Here is a 22,770-nt window from a genome sequence, read left to right on the forward strand (position 1 = left end):
GATCATTTCGGGACTAACACATGGTATCATTCAAGTCATTGTTTACTCCTTGCAGTTATTAAGACTGTTCTGTACTGATCCTGTTGATTTTACAATTAGACAACTAAATAGTTGGTATTATTTCTACAGGCAACCTGCCCAATGTATAGAAGGGTACATATGATAATACTATTGATATTTCACATTTATTATAACAATAAATATATCATAGCTAGAGACTCATGTAAACTAGGTACCATACTGTTATAGCTTAGAACAGTAGGACGTTAAACGTTAAACGAGAGATCAGAGATTGTTTGAAATTTGGAATTTAGCAATGGAAATAATTGGTTGAAGAACATTTGTTATGGTTTCAATTAATGAGAGAGAGAGAGAGAGAGAGAGAGAGAGAGAGAGGGGGGTATGGTTTAACATCCACACAACACTAACACAAGGGAGCCATGGTTGCTTACTAACTAGAAGTCCCTGACTTTGATATCCCTGTGTTGACAGAGAAATTTTCCCAGGATTAATCTGCATGATTTCCCCTCGTCATTGATGCAGGACGGTTCAGTTTAAATGGCCAAGGTCCTGTGTGCAGGTTTTAATTCTATTTCATTAGCCCAGTTGGTGCAGAAAAGTAGGATATCAAATGCCATTTCATTTCATTTATGCCTAACACATAGTATATATGCTTGCATGTGGGAGGGATACAGGAGTACCTTGACGGATATCCATGAGGTTGGGCAGGTAGTTTTGGTCACATACAATCATGGAATTAAAGCCAGGAATAGGGTCGCCTGCCTAACCTCATGGTTTTCTCTGGGTCCTAGGGTTTCTTCCCGGTGATAAACCCCATCTCTCTCTCTCTCTCTCTCTCTCTCTCTCTCTCTTATGAATTGTATAGACAACAGACCATTTGATCAATATAGCACCCATCATACAGAATCATTAATACCGTTAACTCTCAGAGGAGCCATTTATTATGATACAAATATAGTGGTGAGGTAGATTAACAGACGGACGATGGTTGCTTTAATGAAGTATCCCGGTCGGAGTGGAGAGTTTACTGATCAATGATTTAATACAGATTCATGTTGTCTTCGATTAAAAGACAAGCTGATAGGCTATCACGACAAACAACACTTAGAACATGGCCTTTTGTCAGCCTTCCATCTCTCATTCCCATGTTAAAATCTTTACAAGGGACATTAAAGCCATTGAAGCACTATTGAGAGTTAAAACACATCTTCCTGCAACAGGGTGCTAACTTCTTGTTCATTTGAAGTTATTGTCATGTTAACTGGCTCCTTCAACAAACCGATAGGTTAAAAATAGCTCATCAAAAGATTTGTGTTTGGAACATTTTCTATATGGATTTACAATAATCTTATTAATGCTTGCACACGTTCAAGATATATGCACAATGAACATGCAATATATATACATGCTAAAAAGCTTCTGGAGTATTTGATTTTCCCTGAAGAAACCTGTAACGTCGACCCTTAAAAGTTGTACTGAATGGTACGCAGACAATACACACTCCTCCTCGCATAAATGGTAATTTTGGCAATAAAATTTGTAGAAATCCCATGATAACAACTGTCTAGTTCAGATGCTGTATATATTTCATAAACATTTATTGCCAAACAAAGGATGCAGATATTTACAACAAATAGAACGCTTCTTGAGTGACATCAAAAATCATTATTGCAAATATTTTGTGTTTTTGTCCGATCAGACATTGTTTCATTTAGTTTTGGCTGAAAAAATATTATATATTCTACTGTTATTGAAAATTTATGTACTTGTTTTTTAGTAGTTTTAATTTATCTATGAATTTAACATTTATATTTTAACCCTTTATCACTGGCTACATGTAAATATTGGCACCACTAGTTCCCTTGAAGAAAATTAGAGAAAATTTTGATTATACTAAGTTCCCACTATCATGAGATGCATTACGATAGAATTGTTCCTATTGAGTCCACGATCTGGTACATGCAGATACGTTTGGATATGTTTCGATACGATCAACAAGATTGCTGCAACTGACCTCAATATATGACAGGATCACCACGATAACTACACAATTAAAACCACCGTTTCAATCGTAGCACAAATCGTGACAGTGAGAACCTAGCATTAGTTTATACTGGTATCCCTGGACAGCACGAAGCTACTGTTCCTTAGACCATCTCACACCTCCCAATACAAAACTACTGGTATATACTGTAGGACAATATACTATACACTGTACATCTATGTGACTATGGCATTTAGGGGTAGTCTGAGTACAGGAATCTGACCTTCTATCCGTATATATATGCATACACCATGTCGAACCAGACAATATATTTTTTATTATATATTGTCTGGTTGGACATGGTGTATGCATATATATATATATGGATAGAAGGTCAGACTTCTGTGATCTGAGGAACCCTAGTTTCGGGCAGTTCAACTGCAAAAGGGTTAATATAATAAATGACATTTTCACACCGATTAGATTGTGTTATTTTTTTTAGTAGTTCTTGGACATAAAAGGAATTGATATCCATAAAATAGGATTCTTCATCTCTCTAATGAATACACGATAAATGTAGTCTGTAGACTTGTAGACTGTTCACAAGAAATTTTAGCGAGGGACAGCAGGGCGATGAAACTACATGACCACATTTTCATGTGGGCTTACAAAAAGGTAATTTGCTTGCGCGTAGGTGTCTTTAGCAGTGGGAGGAAACCAGAGGACTCAGAGAAAACCCACAGGGTTGGACCTGCGACCCTACTCCTTGTCACGTACAACCGGGCAATCAAAACCACACCAGTTGACTCAATGACAGACCTTACTATACAACCATTCGGCCATCCAACCCCCGCAATAAAAAGGTAGAAGAACGCCTGCTAATTTGTGATGTTTAGTAAAATATTTGTTGGCCGTGTGAACTTGTGAACCTTTAACTAATCATTAAAAGGAAATAATAAAAAGGTGTGAGTTGAAGATTTATCTAAATGTAATATTGATGTGTTAATTAGTACCTGTATGTATTATTTATATGTGTATACTATAGGATAAGTATACATGGTAAGTATTAAACTCAATAATCAATGCTTGTAATGGAATGTACATTAATGGTAAGTATAAATTAATGCACATAGTGATTCAGCAGTACCAAGTATTGTACAACTAACTATTAATGATTTAGCAGTAAAGACCACAAAACAGCCGATTGCCATGTGGAGTTTTATGACAATTTCTGACATATAAGGCCATAGTTATTTCATTACCTAGTTTACAGACTTTTCTAAAAAAAACAGGGTTGGGGGGGGGGGTAGGAAAATAAAAATAAAATAATTGGATAATTATAATTTCTGTCAATCTGGTTTACAGATTTTTCACCATAAAAATCTAGGGTTGGGGGCAGGGATGCTATTTCAAAATTTTGCTCATGTTGGACATTTTTAGTTAGGGTTAATAGAGGCCCAAATTTGGTCACCAGAAGTCGTTTAGCAGCTTCAGGGAAACAGCGTCAATAAGCTTCCTTTCCCTTTAATAGACTTCAACTACAAATATCTGCGGTTCCATAAACCAGGTAATTAAATAACTTATGACCTAACATGTCCTCAAATTGATTATTTAACATTTAACTGAGAATACGAAATAAAACCAAAATAATCTTGAATTCAATCAGATCAAAACAAGAAAAATCCCTAACACATGATGGCACTGACTTGTTGATATTGTCTGAAGAGGATGATGAATGGTGCTATTTTTGTAAATATTGAACCATTTTGGTCTGATATTTCTTATACAGATTCAACTTCACAATATTGTAGATTACATGAGATTCATAATCTCTCAAATTATGACCTGTCGTTTTTATATTCAGGTACTGATAAGGATCGAGGACTGTCTAGTTGTTCAGATGAGACAAAACACTGAGGTCCCATGTACACATTGGCGTGCACGTAAAAGTTGGAATTCGATATAAGAGTAGGCCGTCGCAAAATTTTTCTCATAGCACACTGTATGGCGTATATGCTCATCTTCATTAACCCAGTTGGAGCAAAACAGTAGGACGTTAAATTTCATTTCCTTTCATTCTTATATTCAGTTGTATATTTGTAATATATTCCCGTCTTCCTTCGGCCAGTCAGAACAGAACAGTAGAATATTAAACCCCATTTCATTTTTTGTAATATGAAACTCCTGACATTTCTGACATTCATGAACTGACCATCCACATAATAATGGATCATACACAAGAAACTTTGTCATATATATCAATTCAACTTCCAGCTATTTTTATACTAAAAACAAAATTTGTTGACATTTCCAAACCACTACAGCATATCCCTCTCAAATACAAGTTCTGGGGAAAATAGAGATCTGTGTTTCAGAAAGACTAATAATAACCTCATCTTGTAGAGAACACCTAAAGGTATATAATTGAAGGAGAACAATACTCAGGAAAACATAATGAACTAGAACACTAAAATTCTCAAGTTATACATATATTTTCAAATTTATTTTTTTATCTCTTTATCCTCCTTGACTTGACAAAAATATGTTAGTTTAATAAAGAAATGATGAAGAAAGCATGTCGATTATAGGAAAGGGTAATATTTATTGCTGATAATAACATCTTTTACTGCGGGCAATCTTCCAGCCGATACCAACCTTGAAACATTCATAAACGTGTTATGTTATTACTGTACATACTAGATACTGTAATTAGCACATATAGTGGGGGGCTATCATCATTGCCATATCCCTAAAATTGTCTCATGGGCATATCAATTCTAAAACATAATTGGCATAATCAGAGATGCCAGTCAATTACAAAATGTACGTCAGGGTATCGTCGTCATTGCCATCCTTAAAATTGTCTGTGATAGGAACATAAAAAAAAAATAAAACTTAAATTTGCCATCAGAGATGCCATCAATTACCAATACTAAATGTAGACAGGAGCCTGTGGTTTTAACATTGTTTGTGATGTCTGTATAAATTGTAAAACTAAATTTTCATAAGTCAGAGATGCCAGTCAATTCAATCTATATTTTATCATGGGTTTTCTTCTACAAATAAGTTTAGTTTAAAAAGACAGAAAAAAGCAACAAAATGACAAATTCACACATACAGTAATTGTTTTTAACATGGAATAAATGAGAGAACTAGAAAGGAAAGAGTAGACTACATGTTTCGTCAACTCCGATATTTAATTAAGTCAACAAAAGGTCTTTATTCCACCTGAAATTAGTTCTATTGGTTATATCGTATCGGGGAGAAGCAGTGGCTCTATCAGTAAGGTGCTGGCTCACTAACCGGGAGGTCCCGGGTTCAATCCCAGTGTTGACTATGAAAGTTCTTCACGACTTTCTGCCATGGTTCCTCCTTCTGAGCGATAGTGGAAGGAGGCCTTGACAAGGACAGTGCCTAGTTGTTCGAATGGGACACAAATACGAGGCCCTGTGTACACATTGGCATTCATGTAAAAGAACACATGGCAGTTGAAATTGGAAATAAGAATAGGTCAGAGTGCCACTGTGTGGGCAAAATATCCCCCATAGCACACTGTATGGCATATGTCCATAATCTTCAATATTATTTCATTTCGTACTATACTGGATCATTTCCCTTGAGCAAATATATTGCATGATCTAAAATCCAATATGTCTAAATAATTGTATTAAATTTTTTTTCAATTCTTCTCTGTACAGGTCGAGTTTTAAACAGAATGTGGAAGACTGAAATAAATTTATTCTGAGTAACGTAAGTCAACAAATTAATTAAAGAAAACTAAATTTAGCCGAGAGGTCGATTTCAACATGTGCATGTCAATCATGTATTCAACTATTAAAGTTAATCCAATCAAAAGCCAAATAGAAATTGTACTGGAATGAATCACAGATTCTACATGAAAAATATTTATAGTCATGTGCACTCCCAACTTTTATCTTCAAATCACATTAGTCTAACAATCTATCTGATTAAAACTCAGATCCTTTTTCGTTTGGTTTTTTATAGTTCAAAATTTCATTTTACTTGTCTTTACGACACTAGGATATGGAAGAGTTGTTACATAACCTGCATTCTGCATGATGTGAGGGATTAGCCAATGAAACGGTCTGTTACAGCGAGTTTTCGACGTGAGGTATACAAAACTGTGGGAAAACCCACTAGAAACATCAACGCTGATTGGTTAATCAAATGTCTGACATCATAGGGTCAGAAGCCACTGGCATTACATCTGATGCGACTTTCCACTACAACCGGTCAGATCTTCACGTAGTAGAGGCAATCGAAAGTACAAAAAAAACGAAACGAAATATAGATCTGTATTTTAATCAGGTTGTCTAAGGACAAGCTTTGTACGATTTGATTTTTGTGAATACAAGAATTTGATAAACAATGGATGAATATTTTTTGCTAAGTGTGGTGAATTTGCTGTTATGTACTTATTGAGGAAAAAATAAGTGAAATAGCATTGTTCTGTGCTATTATTATTATTTGAACTGATTACCATTTTTCTTGGAAACTACAATATTGTAAAAGTTGTATCTGTCCAAAAATGGTTCAGTTCTGTTCAATATTTACAATAATTAACAGGTCAGACATTCATATACATGTACTGATGTAGGTGTTGGTTTCAAATAAAAGGTAGTAAGTACAGGAGAACTGAATTGAACAAATAAAAACCACAAAACAAACCAGTTGATAAAACACACAAACTACATGGGTATTGCAAGCAAAAAAACAATTCACAAACGTAAATATTCAATCAAGTGAATTGATCTGGCCCCAAGATCACAACACATTCTCAGACTTCAGTTAAGAATTTACTCAAAATTGTTTCACCTTATTTTAACTAAAATATGACCCCTTATAAAACTTTTATTGTTTTAATGTATCAAATACATCAATAAGAAACTATGTGCAAATTTTTGTGTTTCTGGATCAAAGATATTTGTCATAAACAGTGATTGGAAGTTGAGTAAATTCTTAACTTAAGTCTGAGAATGCTTTGTGAACTCGGGGGCCTGGGCGACAGCCGTAAGTGTCTACAGCATTGAACAGTCCAGGGTCTAGGTACGTTATCATACTGGCTTTACTCAAAATAGAAAAAAACACCTTACAACAAAACACAGAAAAACTTAGAAATGAATTACAAGAAAACAACCTCACAATAAAACAAATGAATTACAAGAAAGACACAACAGGGTTAATGTACATGGGGTGTAATATAAAGGCTATCTGTTTAATTGTGCATGTAACATGATGCATACAATAATTATATAATTAACAAACATAATTAGAAAAGCAGGAGGTTGTGACTTTTATTTATAAATGGGTAAACAAGTTGATTATATAGGTCAACTACAGAAAGCAAGATCGAGATTGTTTACAATTTACATAGATATAGTCTGGTTGCTGCACTATGATTGAATATGATGGAGATAATGTGCATGATATAATGTGCATGATAATGATAATATACATAATACATGTTTGCATTATTCTTATATACTAATTTAGTATTCCATATTCCACTATTCATAAAAAAAACCATATAACATTTTATAAACTAGGAGAAGTAAATATTTGTAATATTGTTATATACACTATTCATAAAAAAAACCATATAACATTTTATACTAGAAGGAAGTAAATAATAAAATATTAAACTTTCAACATTCCAGTTGAAATTTTTACACAACCATCACAACCTCAACACAGAAAAGTCAGCTTTGCTTTCAACATGTCATTTATTCATGGGGGTGGGGTGGGGTGGGGTTGCTAACAAAAGCCATCATATCTAAAATTGTATACTAATTGCCTGTTAAAGACCAGAGAAGCCTTGTCAAAAGGTTGTTCAGTAATAATTGTGTTTTAGATCATAGGGTCTGCCATTGTTATAAGAAATGCCAACTTACTTTAATATATTAGGATGAGAGAGTCTATTCATTAATTGAACTTCTCGTAACATATTAGGTCTGTTACTGGTTAACGTATTCATCTTTAAAACCATAACTTGATCTGTTGTTCGATGTGTAACCTGTAATATAAAATAACAACATAGCTATGATATAACATAGTTATTGTAATCATTGTAATAACCATCTGGGCATAAACTTTTATCTCCTTATTCCCCATCAGGCCACCTCTAACCTCCTTCATCTTAAAATGAGAGAGAGAGAGAAATGGGGTTTAATGTCAACTTGACACATACTAGGTCATTACGGAACTAATACATGGTTCAATTTTATTTCAATAATTCGCTTGGGAGTAGGGGTTTTTAGCAGTGGGAGGAAACCGGTGGACCCGGAGAAAACCCACGAGGTTGGACAGACGACCCTACTCCTTGTCACGTTCATCTTAAAGGAGCTAACCCTCTAACTAAATATTATCCAAAATATTCAAAATTAAAATAACAAAATGGAATTCAATATTGGTCCATTTCAATCAATATTGATGTTGTTATCTTACTGTGAAAATATGGGATCTAATATTGGACATTGAAGACACAATGAACGTTTTAAAATCAGTACACAAGATTGTGTATTCTATGGTTTTGGGTGTCATTTGTAATGAACAAAGAAAAACACATCCTACAAGACAATGCGGAAGAAATGAGTAACGGACGATTCACAAACAACAAAACAATAACAAAAAAATATGTGTAGACTGGACTAAACAGGCACCGTTCAATTGGGACTGTTGCATATTTACCAAACATTTCGACTGTTCCGTATTTACCAAACAGAATTGATTAGAAATTACAATAAAAAATTTCAAAACTGAATAAAAATCAATTTATATACATGTACATTAATATGTGTTTTTTAGATCAATTTTCGTCTATTTTAAGTTTCCAAGGAATAAGCTGAACTCGCTCCACCATGTTATTGTAATCATCAAAGTACAAAATATTTGAAAATTGCATGTTAACATACTTCTAAATACTTGTATAGTAAACATGGTATTATGAGACCCTACCTGACATTTTGTGATAATCAATACAATGGAATCATTACCTATATCATTAGAGATAAAATCAATGTCAGACAGTAAACTCAACCTACACATTCTCAAATATCTTCTTATAAAATAGATTTTAAATTGGTGAAGAGGATTACATGTTAAAATAACCATGCATCATTTGCATTTATACGCTTAATTATCAAATTTTGAGAGGTACATTATCAAGAATATGTTAGTGGACACGTTGGTCAGTAATAAGCAGTAACGATATTCCATAGAACTATGTCCCGTCTTTTCTATAATGAATTTGATTAATGAAATTTAATGAGAAACTTGCACACAAAAGTCAATGAATGAATAATCGTTAACCATGCATCATTTGCCTTTTTTCGCTAAAATATCAAATTTCTCCCGGCTTAATCAAGATTAATATGTACTCAGATTGATTATTTGACATTCAATTGCGAAAACAAAATCAAAATATCTACGGTAGATAAACTCCTTGCTTGGGTTCAATTGCATTTAAAAGAGAGAGAGAGAGAGGGTTTAACGTCCACTCGACAAAAACTAGGTCATTTTGGGACTAACACATTGTTCAATTTTATATCAATAATACTTCGCTTGCGTGTAGGGGTCTTTAGCAGTGGGAGGAAACCGAATGACCTGGAGAAAACTCACGAGGTTGGACAGGCGACCCTACTCATTGTCGCGTACAACTGGGGAATCAAAACCACGCCAGTTAACTCAATGACAAGACTTAATGATACAGCGCTTACGTGCTAACCATTCAGCCATCCAACCCCCCGAACCATTTTTGAACTCATATTCCTATTAGACACCCATCTTTCACAATTTTGTAGTTTGTAAGGAACATCTGTTGAGCTAAAATTACGCAATTAGACTCTGAGTAACTTCCGGTGGCAGTTTTTGATTATAATCTTAAATGTCAGCTAGTAAAAATTCAAGCAATAGGGTCCTTGAAATGTTAGTATTTTAAAAATAAAAGATACATTTTTCACTTGCTAAAGACCAAAAACCAAAAGTATTACAGGCAGGGCCTCACCCGAATTCTTAACTATGGACTGTAGGCAACATTCCGTCAGTATTTTACTATTTTAAAAACAAAAGTTAATTTTTCATTTCATTTTGACAAGTAGTCTATTGTGAAAATTGTGACAAAATTGTCTAAACAAAACAGCATAACATGTCCTCAGGCTGAGAAACTAATTTAATGATGTTTTTCTCATGAGTTTAAATGAGCTTGAAGTTTGTTTTTTCAATATCAACAACACATATTTATGTTAAATACACAGGACACGATTATTGTTTCTTACTGGGTGAAATTTCTACTAGGATTTTCTAGCCTTTATTACAAAATTTCCCAATCAAAAGAAGAATAAGCGTAATGGAGGTCATTGGTGGAAGCTAAAAAATCATACAACGAACAAACTTTCTTTCTTTTTTATAGAATTAAAATTTACAAAAAAATTTTGTCAAGAAGTGGGTGAGGTACTGTTCTGCTACGACTGCGCTAATGAAGACGGGCATATGCCATACAGTGTGCTATGAGGGAAATTTTGCTCGGGTAGCAGCACTATGGCCTACTCTTATATCGAATTCCAACTGCCAAGGGATCTTTTACATGCACCTCGGGTTCTGGATTTGATCCCAGCATTAGCGGAGAAAGTTCTCCAGAATTTTCCTGCATGGTCATTAAGATGGGAGAAAAAAAAAAAGACCTGTGTACACATTGGTATTCAAATAAAGAGTATGCCACAGTGTGGCTGTGCTGGCAACATTTCCTTCTAACGTGTATGCCCGTCTTGATTAGCCCGGTTTGTCCAGAAAAGTAGGGCGTTAAAACTCATTTCGTTTGTACAAGAAATAATTTACAAAGAGAAGTCATTTATCTTGGCAGTTGAGTAAGTCTCGGGTTGTTTTTAGAACTAATTCCATCCTCTTGCCACAGATTTCTTGCCATGATTCCATATCATCTTACTTGTTTATCTTAAACATTTCGTGACAAAATATGCTATTTGATAATAAACCTCTAATAAAATAAAGTTTCGAAATAAAAGTTCAGTTTCACCGACTTCTAATTTTTCAATGTCAGTGTCAGGTCAAGTAGATGTTGCATCCTACAATATAATTAAATATAGTCAGCTAATCTAATTCTATAGATATTCAGTATCACATGATAAATGCCAGAAGGTGTTTAATGCTTTAAAGGTGTATTATGTAAGATTTAGATAAAGTGCTGGCCGTACTTGCTATAAAAATTCAAAAATAGGTAACACAAAATGAATATATTGAAAATTTCAGTCAAGTTACTTTATTCTGAGCTTAGGTATGGGTGTTTGAAGTGTTGACAAAATGTAGCCAAAATATACGGTATTTGACCATCGATGGTCTATTTTATTGTTAAACTCTTAAATGGCCGCAGTATTCTAATCTACTTAAAATCAGAGCCATCCGATGGCTCAGAGAGTTGATTATGAGCTCGTCATGTAAACAAATGTTTAAATAATAATAATAATGTATGTTTAAGAACTGGAGCCTATATATACGGTATTTGATTATCGATGGTTTACTTTATTGTTAAACTCTTAAATGGCTGTAGTGGTCTAATCTACTTAAAATCAGAGCCATCCGATGGCTCAGTGAGTTGATTATGGGCTTGTCATCTAAATAAATGTTTAAATAATAATAATAATGCATGTTTAAGAACAGGATGAAATCCGGTCTGGAAATAACAATTTTAGTTGAAGCTGTACCTGAGACTCTTTAACTTTGTACCTGATATATACCATAGTAAAACTAGCAACAACATCAACAAAGAAACAAACAAATCTCTGCTAGACAAAATGAAAGCCACCAAAAGAATTGTGCTTGACAATTTCCAGGCTAGATGTAGGTTGGAATCAATCAAAAGAGTTTAAGAATCTTGTATAATTCTTTAATTTCCGTTTCTTTTGTTTTAGCAATATTTAAGCGATATTGACTTGCACAAGATTTGTTTAGCATCACACTCACTGTGACACAGTGGTGGTGGCTAAGTGGGTAAGAGGCAGGCTCGCGAGAATGGAGGTCTGGTGTTCAATGGCCGAGAGAAAGTTCATCAGGAATTTTCAACGTAGTTTCCCCTTTTCAGTGGTGCAGAGCAGAGGGTCTGACAAAAACAACTGTCTAGTCATTCAGATGGTATGAAAAACCATGCACGTAAAAGTTCACTTGGCAGTTGGAATTCAATATAAAAGAGGGCCATAGTGCCGCTGCCCAGACAAAATTTCCCTCATAGCACACTGTATGGCGTAAACCCGTCTTCATTTCGTGACACAATGTATACATCGAAATGTCGCTCATTAAAAACCAGTAAATCCATTTTATCTTCATTTTCAGCGTAGGATCTCTGGGTCCCTAGGTTTCTTCCCACAGCTAAAAGACCACTATGTAAGACCCCTACGCTCAAGTGTATGCATTTTTTTAAAACAAAAACAAAAAAACTTAACATACTGTACTGACCAATCAAATTACATGAAGCACTGCTAATCATGTACGACCAGAAACGTCCCATTACGAGACAATTAAAATTGTTTTGAATTTTCCTTTTGTTTTATTAACGTTTTGTCTTGATTACCCTGCAGGATTGATTTACTTTAGTAAGTTTACAGTATTTTGTTTTTCGGACATTTGACCGAGATGACTGTTCAATTGATCAACCTACAGTACAATCCTTTTTTTTATGTGGTTAAATACTCAATAAAGAGATGAAATTTATGAATGAAATTTATGAATGAGGTCTATTGGTCACACCATCTCAACCTGTCATTAAGAAAATCTATTTGAAAGAGGGCAGCCATGACAGAAAAACATCACCACTTATCGACATTCTATACATTTAAATATATGTTTTTGAGACTACTAATTTAAGATCCTTGACAAATAGACCAATGACCTTTGAATAGGTGATCAGAACTTGGCAATAAAAACAACATCAATGGGTCAGAAATTTATGGTATGTAGCATCATCGTTGATATTCATAAAATAATTTTGAAGTGGATACAAGATGAGGGATGGCAACACTCCCTTAACAAGGTGACCAAATCTGGACAGGCTGATACATCTGCGTGGGTACTGGATCAAACAAAAGATACTGGCGGGGCAGAGGGGTAAAATTAAAATGAAAAAGGCATTACAAACCGAAACATTATCCATTAAATAATCTACAGGCTGATACATCTGTGTGGCTACTGGATCAAGCAAAACATACCGGCGGGGCAGAGGGGTAAAATAAAAATGAAAATGAAAAAGGGTATCACAAACTGAAACATTATTCATTAAATAATCTTCACTGCTACCAAGTCTGTTGTGCTACTGTTGAGCAGATTCTTTAATTCATTATTTTGAAGTGTTGTGCTCAGGAAAATACAAGATTAGCTGTAGATTAATATTAGGTTAAAGATTAGGGTCTTAATTTCATTGCCAGTAAGTTTCATCGGCAGTGACGATGTGGATGATCCATATGGGAAAAAGTTTATCACTGGAGACAGATAGAGAGATATTAATTAAAGGCACAAGGGACCAGATTTTTCACATACCTCAAAAACATTTCCTCTATTATTAGTATTAATGTAAGGACTGTTTTTTTTAAAGATAGTTAAGTATTACATGTATGTAAGGCTTAGATAAAGAGCTGACCATCTTTGCTATAATAGCTAAAAAATAGATAATGTAAAATGAAAATATTGAAAATTTCTTCAAATTACTTCATTCTGAGCCAAGTTATGACTGTTTGTAGTTTTATTGTAGATTTGACAAGGTGTGTGCAAAATGGTAACCAGGGCACTGGTATATTCGAGACTTAGCCTAACCGTTCTAATCTAGTTTGTATAAATAAAAAATTATTATCAATTTTATTGTCTAAGACAAAGAAAAATGGTGATGAGAAAACAATAGAAAATACTTTAAACTTCTAGGTTACTGGACTAAAAATGTTTTTTTAATAAAAGGGCTTTTGACTGAATATGGTATTATATTCTACACATACCAGTAACCTTAACTCCGGCTTCAGTAAACTTTATATCACATATTTTAAATTTTTTCATCTGAATCTGATGTGAAGTGACTAACATTTAGTGAGAAAACTTGTCTGAAACAATTTAAGAATCGTAATTGAAGATTTTCTTCACATCTTGTTTTAAGCACATGTACAGCATGGGTTCCATGGCGGTCTGAACCGAGTCCCGAGGTCTATGGAAAATGAACGTAACTAGATCTGACCCATCGGTCATTTTGCACGCCGGAAAAATACCCTTTCACAAACATGGCTACGATCTACCTCCACTATGTAACTATAAAATTGTACAGCCAGTACAGATTAATGCACACTTATAAAAGCCACATAATCTCCATATTCCTGAAGCAATGGTCCGAGAAATCCCTCTCTGGCCATTGCTGGATTGGCTCCTGATACTTGAGCTTTTGAGGGAGTGTGTGTATTCTTCCCGTTCAATCAAATCTATCCAAAGTACAGCAACATGACAGCCCTTCGTTTAATCTGGGGTCTTCCCTAAAACTTTGGACAGTAATTTAAGGTATTAAAAACGGTGAAAGTATTCTTCGTTTCCATACAGTATTGTTTACATTGTATTCGTGTTGATAGCCTCGTTTGTCACGCAATTATGTTTTTCTGCAATATTCTGCTATGCACTGGTTAATTGGGCATGATAAAATCGTGAGTCATGACGTAACGTGGTGTAAACATATTTGGTTCAATTTGGGGCTTTGTTTAGAATATAACGATATTGTTACGCAGTTAGCTATTGGTTGTTAATCGGAACAATTGACCAGTCATAATTTGCAACAGAAATTTGCTTCCATTAAAGCAGTGTATAGTGGGATTAACTCTAAGCAAACGAAACACTGCAATGGTGTACATTGTACAGTATTATAAGGCTATTTTGAACAATCTCATTAACATTCATGTACCTATAAATAGAAGAAGATAAGAAAATTGTCACTTTATAATGACTGTATCATCCTGTGTAATTAAATATCTTTTATCCAACTTTCTAATTAATAATCACATGCTAACAATCAGTCATCACATGATAACTATTAATTGTAAATATTTGAACCTATTTATTATACAACTTGTATATGCGCAGTTACATAGAATGAAAGTATCATTATCTAAATCCTGTATTGGGGGCTAAAATAGGTTTTCAGACTTAAAATATATTGGATAAAAACAGGGAGACACAACAAAAAAGATAATTATTAATTGTAAATATTTGAACCTATTTATTATAAATCTTCTATGAGCAGTTACATAGAATAAAAGTATCATTATACAAATCCTGTATTGGGGGCTAAAATAGGTTTTTAGACATAAAATATATTGGATAAAAACAGAAAGTCACAACCTCTCTATAGAGAATCCATTGGCCTCCCTCCCCGTTATCTGAGTACTCCATCGTAATTTAAAATTAATACCATCGTGGTTTAAAAATTAATATATCTCAAATTCCATGAGTACAGGTATAGAGATAATGATTTGAGTTGTACCTGAAAATATCTCTGCCACGTCTGGCCCAGGTTTCACAAAGCATTCTCAGATCATAATCACTGTTTATAAGAAATATCTTTGATCCAGAAACACAAAACTTTGCACATAGTTTTATAAAGGGCTATATTTTAGTTAAAATAATTTTTTGTGAAACCAGAACCAGAACTAGAACAAGCACCAGATATTTTTAACATTGTATTGGACATGTATTAAAAATATTAACAGTAACAGAAAAAATCATAAATGACAGGCACGAAAGGAATTGTGCCTGACAAAGCTTGAGATTGTGCCAGACATTGTCTGTGACAGGCGCCTTATTTCCAGGGTTGCCAGAGTAAAAATGAATAGATGTACCGGTAAATAACAAAATAATCTGATTCAAATCTGATGTCAATTAAAAAAAAATTTTATTGTTTGCACATAAACATCTGACATATCCTATTTTATTTGAAGACATCATTTAGATCACATGGTCTTATTGGCCAATCAAATCGTCTGTAATGATTTCATTTTGTGGTGAATTATGGGAATTTTATATGCAAATCAATAAGAGTGGATCTGAAAGGTTTTTGGTTCAAAACTATATGATATACATTGTACAGGTACATGACTGTCAGAACACGCTTGTAACAGAAAATACATTAGATTAAATAGAATCCAATTACAATGTAAAAGATGAAAACAATATAATGAAATGAAACTGATAGAAGAACAATCTTGGTAAATATGTAAGAGGATGTCTTAATACCAATGATTGTCATTTTACAGAATAATTAACTTTCTCCATAACTAAAACCTAACTTCCTGATCTATGTATAAAGCAAATGTACCAGTAGGTATTTTTTTTACTACAATGTGTATATATAACTTCCTTCTTTCTGTATGTAATGTATGTATTTAACTACAATGTGTATATCATAATATCTTCTGTGTACATATCTTACAGAATAATTAACTTTCTCAACAAAACTAAAACCCAACTTTCTGATCTATGTACAAAGCAAATGTACCAGTACCTATTTTTACTACAATGTTTATATTATAACTTCCTTCTTTCTGTATGTAATGTATGTATTTCACTAGTATAATGTGTGTATTACAGTAGAATCTGTATGAGCAGCCACTCCTATTCAGCGACATCTCCTTGTAAGCGGTCACGATAAATTCCCCCCGTAAAAATTCTGTTGTTTCATCTCTTTATTCAACGGTCACTCCTCTAACGCGGCCAGCGGTCACTATTTTACTAATAAATTCAACAAAACATCGCCCATTCAACGGCCATTGTTGAATGATACCATCTTGTCGCTCTTTGTAACACCCCCGCTAATCCCGTTAGGAGTAGTTAATTAACTGGACCCCCACTGATCAGGTAAAAAGAAATGTAAAAATAACAATCAACCCGGGATTATCTATTAATTAATCTTTTGTTTTATTAAACAACTAACCTGATCATTGTTTTCACGCGTAACCACACATTATTTGATACTGATTGAATAAACTGAAAGTACCGGGTTTTGTCACGATCATCTAGTATTTTTAGTGTTAAACAGACGTTTTAGCGCCTCCTATAATATTACATACAGAGTTACATCCCCTGTAAATAGGAGATAAAATTAGCGATGTTTTTTTGTTCATGTGCTTTTTTGATAAAATAAAATTAATTCATCGATTTTCTTCACAAAAATGGATAAATATTATCGAATGCATCACAATGGTAGACAGTAGTATCGAAGGTTGGTACAAAATGACAAGTATACAGAAGTTATGTACGAGATTTGAGTAAAGAATTTACGTTCGGCGCAAGATTCAGCGACGGTCAAAATTACCGCTTCCAATGCATTCAAGCGTAATATTTAATTTATGTCAGCACAAAAAGCACCAAGATTTTATTACGAGGCCACTCCCGTTAAGTTATGTCCGAGATTTGATTAAAGAATTTTCGTTCGGCGCAAGATTCAGCGACGGTCAAATTTACCGCTTCCAATGCATCCAAGCGTAATATTTAATTTATGTCAGCACAAAAAGCACTGAGATTTTATTACGAGGCCACTTCCGTTAAGCGGTCAGTTGTGAAAATTCCTTTGGGTGGCTGCTTAATGCAGATTCTACTGTATAATCCTTCTGTGTACATATTTTTACTACAATGTGTATATTATAATATTGACCTACCTACATATATTATAAATGTGTCAGTGATTTAACAACTTATTGTATATGAATAATATTTTCTATATTAGATAGAATTAACTATCCGTAATTTGCATGTCAATGAAGACCACAATTCAATACTAACAGTACATACATGTTAAATCATGTCATCTTCAATAGAAGGCTTGATCTCGCTTTAACTCGGTACATCTTATCAAGGTCTTCGCGTGATAATCCTGCATATTTCGGCACTAATTTCGATTGGGTATTCACCCAGTTTGATAGCCTATCAGATTCCTCAATCATCGCGACGACCAAGTCTTGCGCTTTCCAGCTAAAATGTCTACCTGTGATAATCGAGTTGTAAAGTTCAAGGTTCGTTAATGTCAAGGTTTCTATTGAGGTCACTATATTTGATTTGAGTGTGTTGTGTCACAACTTCTGATTGGACGCTTCTGTGTCTGCAGTGAAGGGAGAAAACGTAGCTATAAGTTCGAGAATTGCAAAGTAATCAAGCAACGTCCAGATGTACATGTAGGCTACTGATCTGAAATGAAATGAAAATGAAATGAAATGGGGTTTAAGGTCCTACTGTTCTGCTCCTAAACTGGGCTAATGAAGACGGGCATACGCCATACAATGTGCTATAATGGAAATTTTGCCCGGGCAGCGGCGCTACGGCCTACTCTTATATATCGAATTCCAACTGCCAAGGGATCTTTTACATGCACGCCAATATGTACACAGGAACTTGGTTTTTCGTACCATCCGAACAACTAGACACCTGTCCTTGTCAGGCCTTCCCGTCCTGCATCACTGACAAGGGGAAACCACGCCAGAAAATCTGAATGAACTTTCTCTCATGCAATGCATGGATCGAACACCCGACCTCCAGGCTAGCGAGCTAGCGTCTTACCCATTTAGCCACGTGACCCCCGGTTACTGGTCTACCGGTAGGTAAAATTTAATGTGAACAAAATTACTTCCATAATCCATGTTACTAAAGCATATCCCAATGTGAAAAATATTTTTTATTTTCACCCTGTTTGGTGGGACATGTGTAAATTGCTTGAAATCAAAACAAGAAATATTTCTTTATGGATTAAATTTGATGTCATTTATTAATACTTTTATTCTAATATCAAATATTTGCAGGCTTTTCTATGAGAACCTGCAGGTCATTTTCTGCCAAATAATTAATTAATCAGTTTTTACTTTCAACCTTTGGAAAGTGTTCAATTATACACTTGTGCACTAACAGTAATTTTACCGATTCTCTGTACGAAATAATCGGCCGTCACTTGTGAACAGATCAACAAGGATCACTGCCAAAATTCAGGCAGTTCTCAATTTTGAGTACTACTGCAAGTACTATGTCCATAATAAAACACGGCCAACACAGTACATGTACATGTCAGAACATGGTTCAAATCTTTTATTTATCTGCTAAAACCATCAGAGGTCAGTTGCAAGAGACTATCATTACAGCTTGGCCAAACTTCATAAAAATAGATGAAAATAAACATGGAAGTTTAGACAGTATTGGTCAGTTTTGTTTTAAGTCTGTATTTGAGAAGGTGTACAAATATTTGACCAGGTAAATATCAAGCAGGCTCAATGCCATTTTTACACACAGAAAACCTACAAGTTCAGAACTATTTATGAAAAATCGTTAAGACTGTCTCTCATCTCTGCAACTTGTTACTAATGGCTGTTAGACTCAAAATGTTATCATTCTGTCGAAATGATTTAAAATTGTTTCTATTAAGTGGGCCGACACTATACTCACTGAGTCACTGTGGCTCCGACCAAAACGTTGAGAGAGAGAAATGTGGTTTAACATCCACTCGACACAAACTAGGTCATTTCGGGACTTACACAAGGTTCAATTTTATTTCAATAATTCGCTTCTGCATAGGGGTCTTTAGCAGTGGCAGGAAACCGGAGGTCCCAGAGAAAACCCACAAGGTTGGACATGCGACCCTACTCCTTGTCAGAAAATGTACAGATATATATGTATGTTAGGTTATGGTGTAAATTTACCTAACATAATACTCAAATCATCTTGGTCACAAATATCAGTCGGAACACATTTTTTTTTCTTGTCATACTCTTCCTGTATTCAAAAAGGACACTATTTATACAGGAAGTAAACCCACACACAAAACGCATGTTACATGATATATAACTTCCTATTACACAATTCAAAGAAAGTGTCATACATTTTCACTTTCCTCTCAAATGACTTCCTGAACTAAGAAATTTACTTTTTTGACTGATGATATGAATAATTATTTATTATTTATATTTATATTACTTTGAAGGTGAAGGTCAGTTTTTCTTTCAATCAATCTCCAATACAAGCTAAAATGATTGACGCTACTACACCATATACTGTTCTTGTATATATCATATTTCCACAAACACCCCTTCAGGGATGTAGTGATCACCTATTTTGCATGAGGAACAACACCATATGGGGGGGGGGGGCAAAAATCCCAAAAAACGTCAGGGGTCAAAAGACCGACTTATGACCCTATGATGTCACTAGTGGATTACCCAAGTTCCATGCAAAACACGCCTAAAGCTCGCCGTAACAGACTGTTTCATTGGTTTATCCCTGACACCATTCAGAACACGAGTTAAATAACAACTCTTCCAGTTGAACTATAAAAACGAAACGAAATAGGATCTGTGTTTTAACCAGATTGGGTATATCTTTATTTCAATAATTCACTTACAAAAGTATGTATGAATCTTTGGAAGGAGAAGGAAACCAGAGGAAACCCACAAGGTTAGGCAGACCACCATACTCCTTTTAACGTATATACACATCGATGTCACCCATTCAGCACATGGGTGATGAATAGTTTTAGATTGCTTCCTCATTAAAATGATAAAAATAAGGAATCTATGCTTTTCATTGGCACTGTACATGTGTGTGCAATAAATGTAAGCACTTAAGGGGCTACATTATTCAAACTCAAAATGTTTTTCTCTGCAATCACAAATTTAATTTCATAGCGGATATGAAGTAATTTAGAATTACATTCCGTCCAAGTTAACAAAAATATGTTCAGCTAGACCAATTATATAAAAAAGACAAATAAAAAAATCATTTTAAAAGTTAATCAATGAACACCATTCAATAGCTTTTTCTCTCACGCAAAGAAATTCAATTTCATAATTTCACCGATTCAACAAAATTCAATTTTCTGCTTAGCAACTAGATAAATGCAAGGTATTTTATAAAATTTCCTAAGAGCGTAATTTTAACCCGTAGAATCTAATGTAAACAGGGTCAAATGAATTCTCTTTTTATTATTCTTCTTCTTCTTTTTTTTTTTCCATCTTTACATGAAAGCTCAATTATAATATTTGTTTTGATTTCATTTAGTTGAATCAAACTGTGACAGGCGTTGAGTTAGCTGCTATTGTGTTGACATTATCAGCTTATGTGTTTCTCTTCATACAAAACATCATGACAAAACCCTTGCCAAAATATCTTTGATGTGTATCTTATTACAAAACATTTATTGTTATTTTTACATACATGTATGTATGTAACAGGCACACTTTTGTCAGAATTAGTGATCTATTTTTCAATGGCCTAGTTACTAGTAAATGACAAGAAAAATACCTTGATATCAAATGACCTACAAAATAGCCCTTGGCAAGATTAAATTCTTTGGGTAATTGATCACTTAGAAGACAATCAAAAAGCAAACTTTTTGTTCAGTTCACGTCCCGGGGGGTTGGATGGCCGAATGGTTAGCGTGTGTGCGTTGTATCGATTCCTCGGCTGTACGTGACAAGGAGTAGGGTCGCCTGTCCAACCTCTTGGGTTTTCTCCGAGTCCTCTGGTTTCCTCCCACTGCTAAAGACTCCTACGCGCAAGCGAATTATTGAAATTAAATTAACTATATGTTAGTGCTGCTGCCCGGGCAAAATTTCCCTTATAGCACAAAGTATGGCGTATGCCCGTCTTCATTAGCCTAGTTGGAGCAGAACAGTAGGACGTTAAACCCCATTTCATTTCATTTCATTTAAAGTAAAGCTTTCATAAATGTCTAATTATTTCCTGACAATATGTCTCTTTAATGTTAAAGGTATCAGATGATCCCTATAATTGGAGCAGTGTACCACTTGTACTAATGGTCATTATTTGATATGGTTGATGTTGGGGTTGTTGATGACCAACCATATCAGTCCAGTCACCAGTTAGTGTCACCTACCCAGTGTTAATAACACAATTAATTGACAGCTACCAGGTCCAACCCTGTCAGCTTTTGTTGACTCCTGTCAATTTCAACACATCAGATAAATTATAATAAATAGGACAGACTTTTTAATTACATATCATCATTTAATATATTGTCTTCTTTATTCCTCCATTCATTTAAAGGTCATTAACCCGATTTTCAATCCCCTGCCTGCCATCTACAATATTGTGAAATTTTAATTTTCTAAATAGAATATTAGTCCAGAAATGGTTCAATTCCATTCAGTATTAACAAAGAATATCTGTAGTTGAAATGAAAAGTTTGCAACATTCTGCTGATGATATAAACAAGCCACACAAGGTCTGTCATTGAGTCAACTGGCGTGGTTTCGATTTCCCAGTTGTACGTGACAATGAGTAGGGTCGCTGTCCAACCATGTGGGTTTTCTCTGGGTCCTCCGGTTTCCTTCCACTGCTAAAGACTCCTGCACGCAAGTGAATTAGTTAAATAAATTGAACCATATGTTAGTCCCAAAATGACCTAGTTTGTGTCGAGTGGACGTTAAACTCTCTCTCAACAAGCCAGCACCAGGTATAACTGTTGTGTAAAATCTTTTGATGGGCATCTTTTTAATAATTTGAATTCATACCATTGATATTTTGGTTTTGTTTACTTTATCAAATGTTAAATAATCAATATCAGCCATAAAGAATGAGATATTGTCTGAAAAAAGCAAATTGAGAACTGCAACTTTAACTTAAAGAATTCTTAGATTAGATGCAACAGAAAGAACATCAAAAGTTCTTTCAATTCAGAAATGAGATTCTGTAATGCTTGAGCTTTGAGAAATTATTTGTTTTTCAAA

General features: G+C 34.4%; 1 protein-coding gene across 1 annotated transcript in view; it reads right to left on the minus strand.

Annotated features, from left to right (window-relative positions):
* The window catches only part of LOC126819293 (dual specificity testis-specific protein kinase 2), an 83,641-nt gene that overhangs the window by 50,968 nt on the left and 9,903 nt on the right, over positions 1-22,770 (minus strand). The window contains exon 2 of the mRNA XM_050547273.2: positions 7,918-8,039. Coding sequence (XP_050403230.1) covers positions 7,918-8,039 — 122 coding nt within the window. The remainder of the gene's footprint in view (positions 1-7,917; positions 8,040-22,770) is intronic.

This window comes from Patella vulgata, chromosome 4 (assembly GCF_932274485.2).
Source record: "Patella vulgata chromosome 4, xgPatVulg1.2, whole genome shotgun sequence".
Lineage (NCBI taxonomy): Eukaryota > Metazoa > Mollusca > Gastropoda > Patellidae > Patella > Patella vulgata.